This window comes from Chelonia mydas, chromosome 6 (assembly GCF_015237465.2).
Source record: "Chelonia mydas isolate rCheMyd1 chromosome 6, rCheMyd1.pri.v2, whole genome shotgun sequence".
Classification (NCBI taxonomy): Eukaryota; Metazoa; Chordata; order Testudines; family Cheloniidae; genus Chelonia; species Chelonia mydas.
In genome coordinates, this window is record NC_051246.2 from 28,932,472 (window position 1) to 28,952,165 (window position 19,694).

The 19,694-nt window shown below is 40.8% G+C and overlaps 1 protein-coding gene across 2 annotated transcripts in view; it reads left to right on the top strand.

Moving 5' to 3' along the window:
* The window catches only part of KCNQ1 (potassium voltage-gated channel subfamily Q member 1), a 534,879-nt gene that overhangs the window by 77,356 nt on the left and 437,829 nt on the right, over positions 1–19,694 (top strand). For both annotated transcript variants that reach the window (XM_007062959.4, XM_027825414.3), the window contains exon 2: positions 10,867–10,957. In XM_007062959.4, the coding sequence (XP_007063021.3) occupies positions 10,867–10,957 (91 nt within the window). The remainder of the gene's footprint in view (positions 1–10,866; positions 10,958–19,694) is intronic.

The following is a 19,694-nucleotide window of genomic DNA, read 5'->3' on the forward strand; positions in this document are numbered from 1 at the left end:
CTATTGAGGCTTTCCTAGGATTAGTTATTTGAAGTTGAGTATTAGAAGTTAGTTGACTTTGAGGACAAAGGCATAGTCCAGATGATTAATTTGTTTTCTGAATTTATACTTTGTTACTGTAAAGAATATCCTCCTTGCTCCCAGAGGAATCTGGCTCTAGTATTTTTTTTCTTCTACCTTTAAAGGAAGTAGTATTTTGTATCACCAAAAATGTGATTTAGCAAGTCTGAAATGGGCCATGAACTGCTTCTTGGAAAAGGTGGTGGTAATTTGCGTTACATTGTAACACTAGCCGTTAGCATTTGGACGTTGTTCCAGGGATGCTCCATAAATAACTGGCATTCAGTACTGATTTATGAAAAAACAATTTGGCAGGATGCATTTATTCAAGTTATTTAAAAATGTTGCTGAATTGCTCAACTGGGGTGTAACCTATAAATTATGTCTGTCTGGAGGTCAGGAGAACATTTTGATACCTTTGTGGAACTGTACATTAGATCCAGTTACAAATCCAGACAGCATGCTATACACAGGAAAAAGCTATTGGAAAAAGTTAATTAAGTGAACACTGTAGTTATGTATGTTGTTGGAGTATCTCCTTTAGATCAAAGAATAAATCCTTGTATTTATTAGCCCTGAGCTCTGTGTGAGCAGACAGATGTGGCTGTGCAGAGCCAGTTCAATGGAGCTTTGTATGGATCCAGTGATCTCTTAGAGGCTGTTACAGGGTGAGAGCCTTAGAATATAAACTACTTGGAATTGGCATGCAAAGAGCTATGTTAATGTCATGTTGACACTTCAGTCACAGAAAGGCAGGAAAAAATTCGTAACGAAGACTTTCCCTTATTTTGTGAAAACATTGCAGACTTTCATTACAGGATCAAATGGCTTTGTGGATATTTTATTTTCCTACAAAGCATCACTCAGTAGTTTTCCTCCAAGGATTGGAGAAGTGCAAAACGTAGCAGGAATTTGCATATGGAAAGTGATGTTTCTGGAGTATTACAGAATTAGATTCAGGGCATTATTTTCGTCTTATCTATTAGCAAGCATGACTTTTGCAGTGAATATGGAAACATGTTTCTCTGATAATGACATTTTTTTTCATGGAACAAATTTGCTCTTCATTATCAGAGGAAATTCAGGTACAACATTCTCAAAGCAAAAACTGATTTGCATGACAAAAAATGGTGTGCAAGTGTTTCCCTTTTTATGAAAAATTTAAATGGAGAATGAAGCAAGTAAAAAAAACCCATGAATACTAATTTTCATTAACACTGATGTTTTTCCACCCAGCTATGCTCTGAATGCATCCAATGCTGCCAAATGACCTACCCTCCTACCCAAACTCTCTCAATAGGGCAAAGTTGTTAATAATATTGTGTATTCCAGAACAGAAACTAGACTTAAAACAATCCTTTGATCTGCATATGTACAGCATGTGTGCTGAGATGTAAATAAACGTCAGGCTTGCGTCCAAACTGTGATTGACTATATCTTTGTTTCCTATTGTTTGTATCTTTTCATTAAGAACACTTTCTTGCAAACAATGTCTGTGTAGAGCCATGCCCACAATTCTAGTCCCTGTAAATTTTTCTTACGTTTGTTACCTGATAAAATTATGGCCTAGGTTCTCTGTCTGGTTTTATACTGGCCACAACTCCATCAGAGTTTAGAGCAGCTTGAAGGCTGCTCTAAACCCTAGTAGCTAATACAGTTTACAAGGAGCTCACCAACATCTGGGGATTGCCAAAGCAAAGCATCCTCTGCCCACTCCCCTCCTTGTTTTGCTGTGTTGGGGTGGTGGTGGAGGAGCTAGTTAAGCCAGCTTTATGCCTGCAGGGGATTCCTCCACACCAGAGAAATCCTCAGCTGAATAGATTTCATTCCCTTTGTGCTCTTTGAGTGGCACGCAGGAAAGAGAACATGCCAGAGAATATGGCCCTTCATTTCTAACTGAAATGATGCATTAAAAGAATAGGGAGGGGTGTGTGTGTGTGTGTGAGAGAGAGAGAGAGTGAGAAACACCCTGAAAATATTTTCTTAAACATGTTATGGAAATTGTTAGCGAACTTAGAAAATGTGTGACTGTCATCAGAGGGCACAGACCAAAGTTGTCATTGAAATACAGATGTTGATCATTTGGCAGCATAATGGTAGTTAATGATATGGTGGCAAAACATTATCTTCAGCAGTGAGCCTTCCTGCATTTGAAAGGCAATAGACACGATGACCTAAGAGATTTCTTCAACCTCTAATTTTTTTGCACTGCACTAGACGGTGATTGTACAATGTGCTGCTGCCAGGACTGAGTTGCTATTCTACCTGTGATGGTAGGAGTCCCTTTCCTTATTAATGGAGTTGTGTGTTAGTATTAACAGGGAGAGCTGGGGAATAAGTTTCCCCTCAGATAAATTCCTGGATAGCATAGATGACTTTCTCTAAGGTTGCAGGTTTCAGATTTTTTTTCAGGTTTTTTTTTTCTTCTACTGATAATAGCCCACCTTAATTGATTGGTCTCATTAGAGTTGGTATGGCAACATCCATTTTTTCACAATCTCCGTGTATATATATTTTCCTACTTATTTTCCACTGCATGCATCCAATGAAGTGGGTTTTAGCCGACAAAAGCTTATGCCCAAATAAATTTGTTAGTCTCTAAGGTGCCACAAGTACTCCTCGTTTTTTTTTTTCTCTAAAGTTGCACATCGCATCCTTTCATCTGACATTCAGGACACTGCTTGCACAAGAGACTGGTGCTACATGGGTATGTTTGTGAGAAAGCAGTATGTAACTGAAAAGCTAGGTACATCTCAAGCTCTCTTGCAGGTGGGAGATCCTGCACAAAATTAGCGTTTATGCATGTGTAAATATCCAATATACAGTAGTTATTTCGGTCAGGGCTTTGTATAGCAATAACTTACAAAAGTTCCTCTTCCTGGAAGCAGAATAAGTGCTTGTTAATGTTTATTTTAAAAATAAAAATTTTAGATAGTTGGAAATGCACTGTTATCTGAGCAGGGTTTGACTGAATGTCAGTACAAGTTTTACATATAGGCATAGGTTTTAAAGCAGAATTGCCAATATAGGGATTTTCCTGCCAATGCATTAGCATTTGCTCTTGCCACTTCAAAAACAGGTGGCACCTTTACAAGTATCTTCCCATGCCAACCTGAGAGAAATTTATTTCCATCCCTAAGATATGGAACTTGAGGTGATGACTAAATTTTTATTTATTTATTTATTTATTTATTTATTTTTAACCTCATACGTTCCTGGTGTTGAAAGAAAACCTCTTGTTTAAGAACAGTTTGTCTTTCACTGCCCTTGTAATGCTGCCAAGATGACTTGGGTTTTGTGTTGCTTCAGCTAGACCTGCCCTGGGACTCTGAATCAGCATTTTGTGCTTGTTTATGCCAGTTCTGTGCACCTCTCTCCGTTCTCTAAGTACCAGATAAATCTCCCACATGAAGGCATCAAAAAATCTTCCTTGAATGCCATGGTTGTATAATTTACACAAGACAAATGCAGAAACAAGATTGTATGGCCTGGTGGAAAAGCACTGGTCTGAGATTTGGGAGACCTGGGTTCTAGTCATGACTCTGCCACTGAGCCTGCTGGGTGACTTGGGCAAGTCACATTTATTTGTGCCTCAGTTGCCCTGTCTGTAAATTGGGCATAAGGCTACTGACCTCCTTTGAGATCTGCGATAAAAAGCAATATATGACAGGTAGGTGGTGGTAATAATAATAATAATATAAAATAGCATACAGGTGGATAGTGGGATCTTCCAGCCCCCCTTGTAACTTACAAAGAACTTTTACATAGATCAAAGCCCTTCAAATGGTGTTTGGGATACTCTTCCTTGAGTCTCAAAGGACTCAATTATCAGAAGGAAAGCATTCTTTATACAGTTAAAACCACCTTCATTTTAAATCTCCTTTTAAAAAATAGTTTTAAACATTAGAAAAGCATGTTTTAAAAAGCACAAAATTAATTCAAGCCACCACTCAAGAGGAGGGCTTAGAACTTGCTCTTGCTGGTTATTGTAGACCATTAGTGCATATTCTAGTATCCCACTACCACCACTTAATTGGTGGTTGAGCAGGCATTGCCATGAGAAGCCTGTATTTTCAGAAGTCTTTATCTTTCCTATCAAATTATCCTTTAGTCTGCAATTTCTTTTATTGCTTCTCAGCTCCGTGGTGAATTTTCTTTGTGGGTGCAGGGAGAAGTTGGGTAACATTCCATTCGATCATGTGTGAGCTGTCCGAATGTAAGAGAAGCTCTGTGTTACACCAGATCTGAAATAAAGATACTTTTAGTTTTTTCTTTGCTGATATAACTCACAGGGTTCCTTCTGCTTCTTTAATCATCCCAATGGCAAATTCCCAGCCAGCTCAAATTCTGATATGTTTGAAGAAATTTGCCTTTTGTTTCACAAAGGACTTAATTTATAAGTATTTGAAACTTTCATACTGTGCAGGTGTGTGAATTTTTGTTAGCACCGTGCTCATTGTGAATCATGCATCCAGTTTTCCATATACAAATAATGCATTTGCATTTTATTTTTGCATCTGTAATCCCATAGAAATGTGAATGCATTCCCATCAAAGCAGTTGGTACATTCTGTATGTCCATTCAATATGCATTCTGATATCTCATGCATAATAAGCACACATGCCCTCTCTGCCCCATTTTAAACATGGGTGCCTAAACAAGCTGTTCATCTGTTGTTTTTAACACAGATTGGCGCTTAGGCATTCTTTTAAATGTCAAACTGAACCCCCCTATTTTGGTCTGATCAGTTTTCTTTTCTTTCCTTTTTTGGAAATAGTGCAAGGGGAGAAGAGTCACAGTGGTGATTGCATCCGTTACTCTGTGTACATCTGCACTGCAGCTGGGAGAGAGCTTCCCAGCTTGGATAGACAAACTCATATTCGCTCTGCTTGAGCTAGCATGCTAAAAATAGCAATATAGCTGGGGGTGGCACTGGCGGCAGCTCAGGCTAGCTACCCAAGGGCATACAAAGGGGGTCCGGATGGGATGTACTCGGGAAGCTAGCCCAAGCTACTGCTACCCCTGGCTACACTGCTATTTTTAGCATAGTAGCTTGAACAGAGCTAGTGCCTGGTTGTCTACCTGAGCTGGGAAGCACAATCTGATGCAGTGTAGATGTGCGGTCTGAACACCTTGACTTTTAGGCACTGGAAAATTGTAACTTCCATGTTTGATTAATATGTCTCTAGTGCATTTAATACAATATGCATGAAGAGAAAAAGGGTGAAACTTCTGTGTACTTATGGCCTAAGCACCTATAAGAACCTTATGCCTCCTCATCACTCCCTGGTCCCTCCCGAGCAGTAACCTATGTAGTCTTCTATTTGTATCATTTCCTGGTTCAAAAAGGTTTGTACTCAGTTCTGTACCATGACAAAGGAAGACTTAGATCAGCAAAGATTCTTCAGGCATCAGAGTAATTCAGGACTGCCATGGTTGGGACCGACCACAGTGTTCCCCTGGGATGGCCACCTGGATGTAAAATCCTAGTCCCTGATACAGAGCTCATTAAAGTCAATCAAAAGACTCCAATGGGCATTGGATTGGGCCCTTTAGTCTATGCCTAGAGCTGACCCTGGAGAGAAACTGGTACATCAGGCAAATGCAGAAAAAGTGCTTCTGTGCTGTGCAATTAATTGAGACAATGACCCACAGGGAGTATTATTTCTCATGCATAGCTGCCCTTAACCCTGATGTGTTCTGCTTCACAGCAATATGAACCAACACCTATTTTCTACCCTTTCTTGCTAGGGTGTGCTCAGTCATAATCCAAAATTAACTCCTTGCTGACTACCATGAACTACTGTATGGAAAAAATTCTCATCGGATAGGAGTTTTCTTTTCACTGACTGTATGTAATAGATGCAGATTTGCACCATTTCTCATTGACTAGATTTTGCTGGTGTTTATTGCTGTTTGGAAAAAGTCAAATAATAACCTTTTCTGAAAGAGGAAAGTGATGTGCTGCCATCTGGTGGTCAAATTTATTAACTGGGTAAATCTTGACAGGTTTCAGAGTAGCAGCCGTGTTAGTCTGTATTTGCAAAAAGAAAAGGAGTACTTGTGGCACCTTAGAGACTAACAAATTTATTTGAGCATAAGCTTTCGTGAGCTACAGCTCACTTCATTCAGATACTACAGTTATGACAGGTTTCAGAGTAGCAGCCGTGTTAGTCTGTATTCGCAAAAAGAAAAGGAGGACTTGTGGCATCTTAGAGACTAACAAATTTATTTGAGCATAAGCTTTCGTGAGCTATAGCTCACTTCATCGGATGCATTCAGTGGAAAATACAGTGGGGAGATTTATATACATAGAGAACATGAAACAATGGGGAAATAGTTTACTTTGTGTAATGACCCATCCACTCCCAGTCTCTATTCAAGCCTAAGTTAATTGTATCCAGTTTGCAAATTAATTCCAATTCAGCAGACTCTCGTTGGAGTCTGTTTTCAAAGTTTTTTTGTTGAAGTATTGCCACTTTTAGGTCTGTAATCGAGTGACCAAAGAGATTGAAGTGTTCTCCAACTGGTTTTTGAATGTTATAATTCCTAACGTCTGATTTGTGTCCAGTAATTCTTTTACGTAGAGACTGTAACTCTGGTTACAGTGTGTATGGTAACACCCATTGTTTCATGTTCTCTATGTATATAAGTCTCCCCACTGTATTTTCCACTGAATGCATCCGATGAAGCGAGCTGTAGCTCATGAAAGCTTATGCTCAAATAAATTTGTTAGTCTCTAAGATGCCACAAGTCCTCCTTTTCTTTTTGGGTAAATCTTGTAACCGGTGAGTCAACCAGTGGTTGTCGTTCTTGTTATTCTCAGTCATGGATGCTGGCAGGCATATGCCATGTACAACACTGCATTCAACTTCAGTTTTCTTGAAGGCAACTCTTTAGCATTTGTCAGGCTTTTTACTAAGACACCATTAGATATTTATATGTATCTGCACCCACTTGTATGAGCTAGTGACTATGCTATTTCTCATGGCATGTCTTCCCTGGGAGACTCTAGAGAGTACAAATGGGGTGAACAGCTGCTTGGGTAATGTGTGTACAGATTTCAAACTATTAGCTGCATCCTGGTGCCAAACTATCTTCTCTGTGCATCTGTTATTTCTAGTTAGGAGGAACAAAACATATAGCTATCGGAAAGAACTTTTTTTTTTTGGTGGACAAGTAAAATATCATTAGTTTTTCTTTATCATCCATTGTTACGACAAGCAACAGGTGAGCAGATTTTCTGCCTGAACTGGTAAATTTTCATCACTTCTGTGGGAGACCTTTGTTTAAAATACTGGCAGCTGGTCCCTGTATTAACCTCTTTGCCTGTACAGCTCCTCACCGTGTACATGTGTCTCTCTCATATATATTGACACAGCTACATGGGAAAGTTTTTATGATTCCTTATTCCATTTGGCTCAAACCAGTGCTGTAAATCCTTCATTTTCAATACCATGAATTTCATTTGCAAATTTGAACAATCCAAAAGGAAAACCAGAGGGTTAGGGTTGCTTGGAGGAAGTAGATAAATCTGTTATATCAAAGGTATTGTGATGTCAGCAGGAAGATAAATAACAGCAGTGAGGGAAAAGAAAAACTTGAATGAGACAGGTTGAGCAAGATGTGTGGAATTTATAAAAAGCCTTCTGCAAGAATCCTAGGTGAACTTGCATTTATATTTCATCCATAACCATATGTTCTCCATTACTACATGTCTGATATATATCTTAAAACCTGCAATGAACACTGGGTATATATGGTGATGAAATGCAAACTGCTCTCTGCATACATCTGAATTGTGATTTTTTTTCTTTTAAACAGAGAAGTTCAAATTCCTTTTTCTCTGCTTATTAGCCTAATCCGTGTGAAACAAGAAAGAAAAGTCTAAACACAAACATCCCTCCCCGTGCCCTTAGAAGAGTTTCATAATAGTATCCATAACGCCTGAGAGGTGGCAGGAGAAATCCTTTCTCCCCATCAGGCAGAAGGGGGTGGGGGGATTTAAGCTTGCTCTCGGACATCCAAGGTAAGTGCTCTACCCACTGGACTATAAGTTAAAGGTGGGCACCAGAACCACCACTACTACTTCCTTCTTCACACTCAGCCATTTTTTGTGGAGTGAGGTACACGCCTAACTCACTCTCACAAAAACCAACTTAAGTGTCTAAGCAGCTTGACTCCAGGAGACAGATTCCCATTCATGAATTGCCAGCAGAGATAGGCACCTCCCTCCAGCCCTAACTTAGGTGCCTATTTCCATAAGGGGAAGGGGTTTAGGACATACCCCTCTCATTGGCATCTTCCATTGGCTAGCTTAGGTAGCTCCCTGCCTAGTGTGCTGGCTTTTGTGGATGGCATTCTAAGGTGCCCATCTCTTCCATTCATTGTATAGGGAGCCTGGGCTACCTCAGTCTTTGTGGATCTGAGTTTTAGCCTCTCTGTCTTGGTTCCTCATCTGTAAAATGGGGATAATAGCACTGCCTTACCTCTCAGGGGTGTCATGAGGATAAATATATTAAAGAGTGTGGGGTGCTCAAATATTATTGTAATGAGGGTCTTATAGTACTCTAGATAAATTAGAAATGCTTATACTATAACTACTAGTATTTCAAATATGTTTTATGTTGCCAGTCCTCATTTGTTTACACTTAATATTTTATAACTTATCTACTTGTGATGACTAGTGAGATTATTTTTGATTAAGATATTTAGCCAGCGTCTTCCTCTAAATGTATTGATCCAAGCCCATCTCTTCCTACTAAAAGTGGGAGGAAGTCTCCAAGGAACATCCTCATATTATCCCATTGGATGGGTTTAATCAGTGTGTGCATGCACACAGCTTAGCCCCATGGCAAACGTGATAGGATCTGCCCCACAAACTTGGTGGGTCTCCCAGGCTATGTGAGAGCCAGGGCTATCTAGATAGTGGCCCTATGGTTTTACATCAGGTCTGTTTTCCAGTGGACTGGCTTCCCTGGACCAAGCTACCCCTCTGTTTCCCAGCATCAGTTCCCCCAAGCTGTGTTATCTGATCTGGAGGTTCTGCATGGGATCAAACAGCAACCTACATCTAACTAGCCCCCATGTCACCCCCCATCCCACACCAACACACACACAGTTTTAGCGCCTTATTCCTGATCTGTGCAGTCTCAACTTTTTCTCACCTCCAGAGTGGACCCTGAAATGCATGGAGAGGCTTCCACTTGGTCTAATGGTGGGAATGAGGGTGATGGGGTTGTGGTGCTGCCTCCCTTTTGTGTGTCATGGTCTTCTCTGTGCTTGGTTTTGTGGAGGACCATCTGGGCCATTATTATGTACTAATTAACCTAATTAAAATTTTACATTAATTAAAATAAATATAGAGCCACTGATCTCGTCACATACCATTGAATACTGTACTGCCTTGTATTCTTAACAGATTATATATAATCTAAATCTACTTTATTTATAATTTCTATAACAGTGCTACATTGAAGCATGCTAGGGAACTTCTTGTGCCTGCCAGCAGGCTCTACCCAGGCCAGTTAGTGTGCAACACTCTAGGGCAGACTAGAATTTACGTCCCACCCCTGTGCAGACAAGCCCTAGCAGTTAGTTGAGCAACAGAAAATATGCAGATGGATAGTATGAAACTGTAGCTGCCGTGGAACATTTGTAATTTGATCAGTTCTTTGGGATTCAAAAATGACATACAATTTACAATAGAATCCCAGTTCTCTGAATGCCCATTTTCCAACTCTGACCCCTTCTAACCTAATGCTGAAGATGTTTAGTGTCATCCACTTGGTTTACTTAAACGAAAATTTGACTGCCCTATTAACTCTCCCATTAGATGTCAACTAAAACCATTACTAGAATTAGAGATTAATTCTTTTCCACAACTTGATAAAATTCTAGAGGGAATCTTTGAATTCAGAGCTATGCTTGTGACTTCTTTCCTCCATGAATCAGATATATATTTGTCAGTCACTGGGAAATCTAATTAATTAATTAAAGATTTTAAAAATAAAATTATTTATTCAAATATAGTCAAAAGGGACACTGTAAACCTGTATAAAATAAATAAATTACCTTATAGGTTTTGATCTATACACCAAAAAAGGCTGATGGGTCATTCTAACCTTACTCCTTGTATGTCAAAAGATATATGCCAAATGACTTGCAAAATGTATAAAACGACAATCTGATAGGAATGTATATAATCCTATGACAATATTTAAATGTCACAATTTTAAAAATACAAAACAGATGTAAATGGAATAAATAGTTTTCAAAAAATGAGTTTCTTAAAATAATTGTTGAAAGACCAAAAGCTCTCGTAAAATACAGATTGAAATATTCCTGTGGCTCCCACTGGAAATCAGTTTTAAGTAATGCAAAGGGTATGCCAAAAACAGGACTATAACACAAGTGCAGTGTCCAAAACAGGTTAGGGTTTGAAGAGGTTTGACTTACCACATGGAATTTCCTGGTCTTCATGATAAAAATGTCCAAACATTCTTTTTTCTTAACCAGTGGCATTCTTGTAAGGAGAAAACCTCCCCAGACAAGTTTCAACTAAATAAAACAAATTTACTCCATGTTTGAAAATAAATAAATAAATAAATAGTTCCACAAAAAGAAAAATGGCTTCCAAATTGTTACAATTATGTTTAAAAGAAATTATTTCTGTAGGTACAAAGGAAATAAAAGAAATAATTAAATTAAAATTTAGCTTATTTTGCCTGCCCTTCCTCCCCCTCAACCGTTTTTTTACTAATATAGGATAAGATATTTAGTAATGTTTACAATCTTTTTTTTCAGTTTCCTTATAGTGCTGATCTGCCTCATATTCAGTGTGCTTTCTACAATTGAACAATATGCAACTCTGGCCACAGGGACATTATTTTGGATGGTATGTACATTTATGTTCATTGGATTAATATGTCTCTGCGTATGTGTTTTCTCCTATTTTTTCTTAATTCTCATTTGCTGAATCTGTATTTTTGTGACTTGTTAAAATTCTGCCCTGTTACCTGGAATTTAAAACATTCAATTCCTGTACGTGCTTATTCATTATTCATGCGTTTCTTCTTTTCCTTACACCAGTGTACATCCAGAATAACCCTATAGAAATGAATGAAGCCACACAGGTGCAAATTCAGGATGAGAGGGCAGTCAGACCCTCTATTCTGAACACCCAGAATTTCTGATGCAGCATGTCTGAACCATTTGAGACTGTTTCAGATAAGACTGCACCACTTCTCTTCCTGGAGTTTGACCTTTCTTTAACCTCTCTTAGGACCTAAACCAAAGTCCACTGAAAACAATGGAAGGACTCCCATTGACTTCAATGGGAGATGAATCTTCACAGGAGGATAATTCATTTGTTGTCACAATACTGCCAAGCTTCTTCAAAAACAAGTGTAGGTGTGCTGTCATAGGTGACTGGTCCCTTTAAAAGGGAACAGGTCCAGCTGAGGATCTGCCCAGGGGCTTTCTCTTCAATAGATACCGCTTTCTCCAGGGCCCATCAAAGCTGCTACCTGCGTTTGCCTAGGGGATGGCTAAAGACAAATGCAAAGCTCAGGGCAATATCTCCACCACACTCTAAGCACCTGTTGTCTTGAGCTTGTAGATCCATATTCAAGGCCTAGATTCTAATTCTCAGGGAGGCAATTCATTTGTTGTCACAATATTGCCAAACTTCTTCAAGAATAAGTGTAGGTGTGCTGTCATAGGGTGACTGGTCCCTTTAAAAGGGAACAAGTCCAATTCTCCTGTACCTAACTACAGTAGCTGCCTCCCAGCAGGATCAGATAGACAAGACCTAGCAGCATCTATAAAAAACAGAGGGTGAGTGCTGTGCTTGAGAAGTGCTGGAATGCCAGTGCCAAAAGGACTGGAAATGCCATAAGATACCATTCCAGCTCCCCCAGAAAGTGCCATAATAGCGTCCCAGAGTGTTCTGGCAGGACATGAGCACTGATAAAAAGCCAGGAAGTAGTTAAGAGAAGGAGAAAGAAGAAGCAAGCGGCAGCGAGATGGTGAGGGTTCCCTGAAGTGAGCTGCATGAGCCCCCTCAGAGAACAGGAGTGGGGAGGGGATGACCTGGTGCAGAGGAAGAACTGTAGAGAGTTGGTGGGACAGGACTGACTGGAGCAGGGGAAACCCTACCGGGCCGAAGACTCATATGGCAGTCTTTAGGTAAAAGGAAAGATCCAGGGCAGGGCAAACCCAAGAGAAGAGGGTGATTCTGCAGGAACTCGGCAGTCACAGGCATGGAGAGCACAAGGCTGTGGGGAGCCCACTCGGAGAAGACCAGAGATGAGGATTATGGCAGAAGAGTTGCAAGAAAATCGAAAAGGCCAGTGCGGCGTAGACTCTGGAATAGGGACACACACAGGAATCGTGGAACAGGGATTGTGACCTTCTAGGTACGTGACTTGGAGAGTGGAGATCCCAAGATAGGGATGGCAGAGCTGGTGAATTGCTGTCTTTTATCTTGTTTTACTTTGGGGTTTGTGAGCTGTTTCACTTGGTGGGATCTGCGAATGGCTGCACTTAAAGTAATAAATGATTCCTGGAAATTGGGATTTTATTGAACTCTGAGAGGGACAGCATTCCATTCCTGGACACATGAGATGGCTGCTGGTCTGGTCTGTGGAAAGGATGGGCAAGTTGGTTGACTGAAGAAAGGGAAACTAAGGTAGGATGTACCTTTCACTCTGTGGTTGGCTACTTAAGGAAAAAGCTGCCATAATGGGTCTTATGATAGATGTGTAATAAGACAAATTGTGATTTTTGCCCCCCATTTGAGCAGTAACTAGTTAAAGCATTGCATTCAGGACAGAAAATATGATGATCCGTTTTCAACACTATGGACTTCAGTCCATTCTCACTTCCATAAGTATTACACTAGTATAAACCCAGAGATATCAATGGAGTTATTTCTGAGTTCACTGTGCATTTGTGTACATGAGATAATTGGGCCCTATGTCATAATCTCTAATTCTTCCGTATTCATCTGCTAGTATTTTACTGGTATTGGGCTCAGAACCAGTCATCATTTACTATATCATGATAACACTGTACTTCATATTTATGTAGTGCCTTTTGTCAAAGATCTCAAAGCATTTTACAAAGTTAATGGGGGTGTATAACATTATCCCCACCTATGGCTGGGAAAAATCAGCCCTGGTCTACACTAGGACTTTAGGTCGAATTTAGCAGCATTAAATCGATGTAAACCTGCACCCGTCCACACAATGAAGCCCTTTATTTCGACTTAAAGGGCTCTTAAAATCGATTTCCTTACTCCACCCCTGACAAGTGGATTAGCGCTTAAATCGGCCTTGCCGGCTCGAATTTGGGGTACTGTGGACACAATTCGACAGTATTGGCCTCCGGGAGCTATCCCAGAGTGCTCCATTTTGACCGCTCTGGACAGCACTCTCAACTCAGATGCACGATTGTTTGCCGTTGCTCTGATGCAGGGAGGGGCGACTGAGGACACGGCTTACAGGGTTGGCTTCAGGGAGCTAAAATCAACAAAGGGGGTGGCTTTACATCAAGGAGTATTTCAGGCAGGACTTCACGGAGGGTTCCAATAAGAAATGGTGCACCTAAGTTATTGTTCTTATTGGAACAAGGAGGTTAGCCTGGCCTCTGATTGATACATGGCTAGATTTACCTCGCTGCACCTTCTCTGTGAGTGACTGCAGTGTGACCTAGAGGAATGAGTCCCCTAGACGGGGGGGGGGGGGGAGCAAATGAGTACAAAACAAATCTGGTCTATCTGGTCTATCTGGTCCACTCCATCTATCTTTTACATCTTTGGCTGGCAGCAGACGGTGCAGAAGGACTGCAAGCCATCCACATCTCATGGCTGCTCGGCAGAAGATGATACAGTACGACTGCTAGCCATCCTCATCTCTTGCCTGCCCGGCAGAAGATGGTACAATATGACTGCTAGCCATCGTCATCTCTTGCCTGCCCGGCAGAAGATGGTACAATACGACTGCTAGCAATCCGTATCGCCTGCCTGCTCACCATAAGACGGTTCAATAGGACTGACTGCAGGACTAAAGAGAATGACCTGGTCAAGTCACTCCAAATTTAGTCCCTGCGCCCATGTCTGCCCAGGCGCTCCCAGCCGACGTGGCCAGGAGCACCTCAGACACGACGAGGACGGCTACCAGTCATATTGAACCGTCTGCTGCCAGAAGGCAATGGGTTGCTGCTACTGTGTAGCAATGCCGTACCGCATCTGCCAGCACCCAGGAGACATACGGTGACAGTTACCTGAGCGGGCTCCATGCTTGCCGAGGTATGGCGTCTGCACAGGTAACTCAGGAAAAAAGGCACGAAACGATTGTCTGCCCTTGCTTTCACGGAGGGAGGGAGGGAAGGGGGCCTGACGATATGTACCCAGAACCACCCGCGACAATGTTTTAGCCCCATCAGGCATTGGGATCTCAACCCAGAATTCCAATGGGCAGCGGAGACTGCGGGAACTGTGGGATAGCTATCCACAGTGCAATGCTCCGGAAGTCGACTCTAGCCTCGGTACTGTGGAAGCACTCCGCCGAGTTAATGCACTTAATGCACTTAGAGCATTTTCTGTGGGGACACACACACTCGAATATATAAAACCGATTTCTAAAAAACCGACTTCTATAAATTCGACCTTATTCTGTAATGTAGACATACCCTCAGAGACAGAAACATTATTTGTCCAAGATTGCATGCTGAGCCAGAGTCCAGAGTGAATGTGGGTCTCCTGACACCCAAACTCTTCTTTTCACCACGAGCCATATTGCATCCTTGCATATAACTGGGTATATTAATGAATATATTAAACTGTCCTGCAAGTTCATGTTCCTTTTTTGTTAGATAAGTGGAGTTTCCCTTGATAAGATATTTTAGTACACACTGTTATCTCTTAAACCTCACTTGTGCTATTAAGCTTCCAAATGCCCTTGCTTTAAGGGTGTGCCCATTGATTTAAGTGTATAACCATTATGTTATATAGAACATTTACCTTCCTATAGGCAGCAAAAGGAGCCCCTCTTCTACTCATACATATTTGTATTCTGGAGCAATGCGGGATGCACCGCTACAGACTAGGGACCGAATGGCTAGGCAGCAGTTCTGCAGAAAAGGACCTAGGGGTTACAGTGGACGAGACGCTGGTTATGAGTCAACAGTGTGCCGTTGTTGCTAAGAAGGCCAATGGCATTTTGGGATGTATAAGTAGCAGCATTGCCAGCAGATTGAGGGCCGTGATCGTTCCCCTCTATTTGACATTGGTGAGGCCTCATCTGGAGTACTGTGTCCAGTTTTGGGCCCCACACTACAAGAAGGATGTGGAAAAATTGGAAAACGTCCAGCGGAGGGCAACAAAAATGATTAGGGGACTGGAACACATGACTTATGAGGAGAGGCTGAGGGAACTGGGATTGTTTAGTCTGTGGAAGAGAAGAATGAGGGGGGATTTGATAGCTGCTTTCAGCTACCTGAAAGGGGGTTCCAAAGAGGATGGCTCTAGACTGTTCTCAGTGGTAGCAGATGACAGAACAAGGAGTGATGGTCGCAAGTTGCAGTGGGGGAGGTTTAGGTTGGATATTAGGAAAAACTTTTTCACTAGGAGGGTGGTGAAACACTGGAATGCGTTACCTAGGGAGGTGGTGGAATCTCCTTCCTTAGAAGTTTTAAAGGTCAGGCTTGACAAAGCCCTGGCTTGGATGATTTAGTTGGGGATTGGTCCTGCCTTGAGCAGGGGTTGGAATAGATGACCTCCTGAGGTCCCTTCCAACCCTGATATTCTATGATTCTATGTCTAGTAAAAGTGTATCTTTCCATGATGTTTCTAATCTGGAATGTGTTTTAAACCACTAGTAAGACAGTGAAGTTAATTCTTCCCCTTTTAATGTTATTTGCTAATGTTTCTCTCTCTCTCTCTCTCTCTCTACCTATTATCACCTCTAATACCTGAGGAAGCATTTTCAGGATCTTTGACAGAAACCTCTGTCTTCAAACTGTAGCAAGAAAACTTTTTCAAAGAATTATTCAAGTTGTTGAATCACAGAAAAGAAATTAAAACTTAAATCACCCACTTGACTCAAAAACAAATAACACTTATGCATTTGCTATATGTTTCTGTACACCTTATTCAACTGTCTGCTGTGCAGAAAACTATTATCAAGAGATGGTCTATATTTTACAGCACCGGTTTTCCCAGCATGTTTAATTGTTTGCAACCACAGAAGCTGGATATGATATTGAATATTGATATCTGCTGTAGGGAAATTTGGGAGGTGTATACTCTTCTGCTAATACTCACTACAGAATCTCTGTAGACTTATGCTTCAACCAATACAGCACTCAAGTGCAATCTCAATATGATTTTTAAAAATGGGAAATTTAAAATTCTTCTCAGTTCGTAAAAATATTCTCTATCGTGAGAGAATTCTCTATAGTTAAAATTAATATTAGAAAAGCTCCTCAAAAGTATTCAGACATATACCAGTTGTTTAAAAAATATACTGCTTCTATATACAGTGATCACTTAAAAAGTAAAAAATGGCCAAGTAGTATCTGAGAGATCAATTTTTCATATACTAAGACTAGTCTTAGTATTACAGTAATGGGTATATGATATATTCCTAAACTAGATTTTAATGGCAACCACTAGGTATATGACACCATTTATAAGTTTAATTTCATGCTTAGTAGGCTGCTTCTGTGAGAGGGAGGGAGGGAGGGGGGGAGAGAGAGGGGTTTGAGTCCATCTACAATCCTACAGTCCTCCTTTTCAGTAAATGGAATTTTGTATTAGTTGTAGACATGTCTGCAATAACAATAACATTCACTTCTTATAATATCTCCTTCAAAATTATAGTGCACTTAGTGTGACCAGTCGTAAGTGTAATATTTCATATTGGGTGCGTGGTACCAAATTCAGTGAAACCCCTCATGTCAGCATAACCAGTTGTATTTGATACGTTTGTTTCATGCTATCTTGGAACATAAAACTGATCATCACTGGCATTGGATTACCTTACTTGCCTGCTAGAACAAATCTGCATTTCTCTTGTATCTGATGACAAAAGCTATGGTTAATTTATAAGCAGATAATCCTGCATTGGGAATTCCCACTACAATATGAATCAATATCTAGCAATGGTAAATCCTGACTTTCTTTTCCTAAAGGGTTAATTTTGGAAGTTCACATGATATATAAAATAGGGTCAAGTGCCTGTTTAAAACAAAAGACTGTGTACTGGCAGTCAGTTCAATAAAGAAATGTATTCTGCATTCATTGAAGTTGTTTGCACAGAAACTTTTATATGGAGGTTTAAGTGCATCCATGCATGTGATGCAAAAGCAAATATTAGTCTGAGTTTATATTTCAGTTTGCAGGGAAGGGCTGAGTCAGCTGGCAGATGTTTAATGAAATCTCTACGGTAAATAAATGAGAAATTGTTCCTTATTTATATATTTTATATGGGAGACTCTTCTTGAGAGCATCTTCATCAATGACTGACTTGACTGTCAACATGGAACAATTTTACGTTAAATGATCAAATGTGTGTCCCCACAGGCTATGATTAAGGAGCTGGTTATTGAACAATCCCCTCCATGCTGTCTGACTTGCATTGGCCCTAGAGAGTTTATCTGACTGCAGTGGAACTATTCATGGAGTTAAGGTGCCATTAAACATCATAAGTAAGGGCATCAGAATGTGGCTCATATTAGTATCTCCCTAGCAAAGCTTTCTCTGCTGATCCTTTTGTGATATTTTTATGTAATATGTTTGTTTGACCATGGGAACTTGATTTGGGACACTCTTAGATGGGAAGTCATGGAAGAGCTCCTCAGAGAGAAACTGCGGTATGACTTCAAGGATGGAAGAAATAGAAATGAGTAGCTACATTCAAAGGTCAAGGAGTGCAAAAATAGGAGTGCAAGCCACTGCCCCAAACAAAGATGTAAGAAGGCTGATAAGGGCCAGCGCAGGCATGGGGAGAGTTCAGACAGACCTGGGTGGCAGTGCTTATACACATATTTTAAATGTAAACTTCTGTCATTCCCTGACCCAAAGGAGTATATCTTTTTGTTCTGTGTCAGTACAGCACCTAGGATAATGGAGGCCTGGTCCAGGTCTAGGACTTGTAGGAGTATCGCAATGCAAATGAATAATACTGATTTGGGGGAAAACAATGAATACAGGTGACATTGCTGTTGCCACCATGTGCCTAGCATGGATGAACGAAGAAAAACTAGGTACATAATAAGAAGGGCAGACAAGTTAACTTACAAACTAGTATTAATAAAAGAGAGGCCTCAAAGGCCAGCTATGTAGAAACAGTCTATCAGAAGTGGAATAAGATGCTGGAGGAAGTTGTTGCTGTCTGGATATAGCTGGGATAAAAGGAAGAGTTAAAATTAGACTTGAGTGAACCTTGTGGAGTCTGAGGGTCATGAGGCCTCTCAAACTATTGTATAAAATGTTGGGTTTCACAATAGAAGCGTGTTTTGTGAGCCCAAAATTTAAATAAGTGTCTCATCCTCATTTGAACTCTGTAAAATTGGGTCCCCATATCCATTTCTTTTTCCCAAGAGGGCAAGTACCAGTGCGTTGCCCAAGGCAGGTTTTCCCTTGACCTTGGACAGAGGGGTCCTTCATTTAGGATAGAGTTCTCCATAAATCCAACGTGCAATGTGGTGGATTTGGAGGCAAAGACTGTCCCTCAGCTTGTACCCCAGTAAATATGAGACTGTCCGCTGACAAGCTAATCAACAGAACTTTTGCAAAATTGAGTTATGTATATAGTAACTCTCACATTTCCAAAGTGATTTATGTAGAAGAAGTGTTGACTAACTGGTACCAAGCCAGATACTGCCTGACCCTTGCATGTGAAATGTGGGGAAAAGGCCCAAGAAGCCTTCCTTCCACCTTGCATGGCCTATATAAAGGCCACCTAAAATTGCAGTCCCTATGTTCAGGAGAGCACAGGGACTCTACTCCCCTGGGGTATACAGCCACTCAAAGGGAGTGGGGAATTGGGGCCCTCCCCCTGATCCCAAGCTTGCAGAGTGGGACCAGCACACAAGGGGAATATATTGCACCATCCTTGCACTATCTGATCCACTGTCTCTGCCTTATGCCTCCCATAACTGCCCCAGAAGTGGCATACATTTGTATTGTCCCTTACTTCTGGGCTGCCCTTAAAAGGGATGATCCATCTATCTACCTATGTAACTATCTAGGTTTTGATAAGGTCACCAATCGCCACATGTCTGAGCACCTTCCACAAGAAGGAAATTCAAAAAGTTCTTTTCTATCTTTGTTGGCAGAAATATTCTTAAAGTTGTTGTTGTTTTTCTTACGAGTGTGTATATAGTCTGAAAATGCTGTTGTGTTTGAGATGGTTGCTGAGTGAAAGCTCGTGATCTGGCCCATTATGAACGTGTAACACCTAGAGCTGGTTGAAAATATTTTCACCCAGACATTTTTTTTCAAGAAAATGATTGGCTTTTCAACTGAACCAAAAATTGGTATTTTGGTTAAAATGTTCAGGTTTGTTTGGTTGGTTTTTTTACTGAAACCCAAACTTTTTTTTGCGGGAGGGGGTGATTGGTCACCC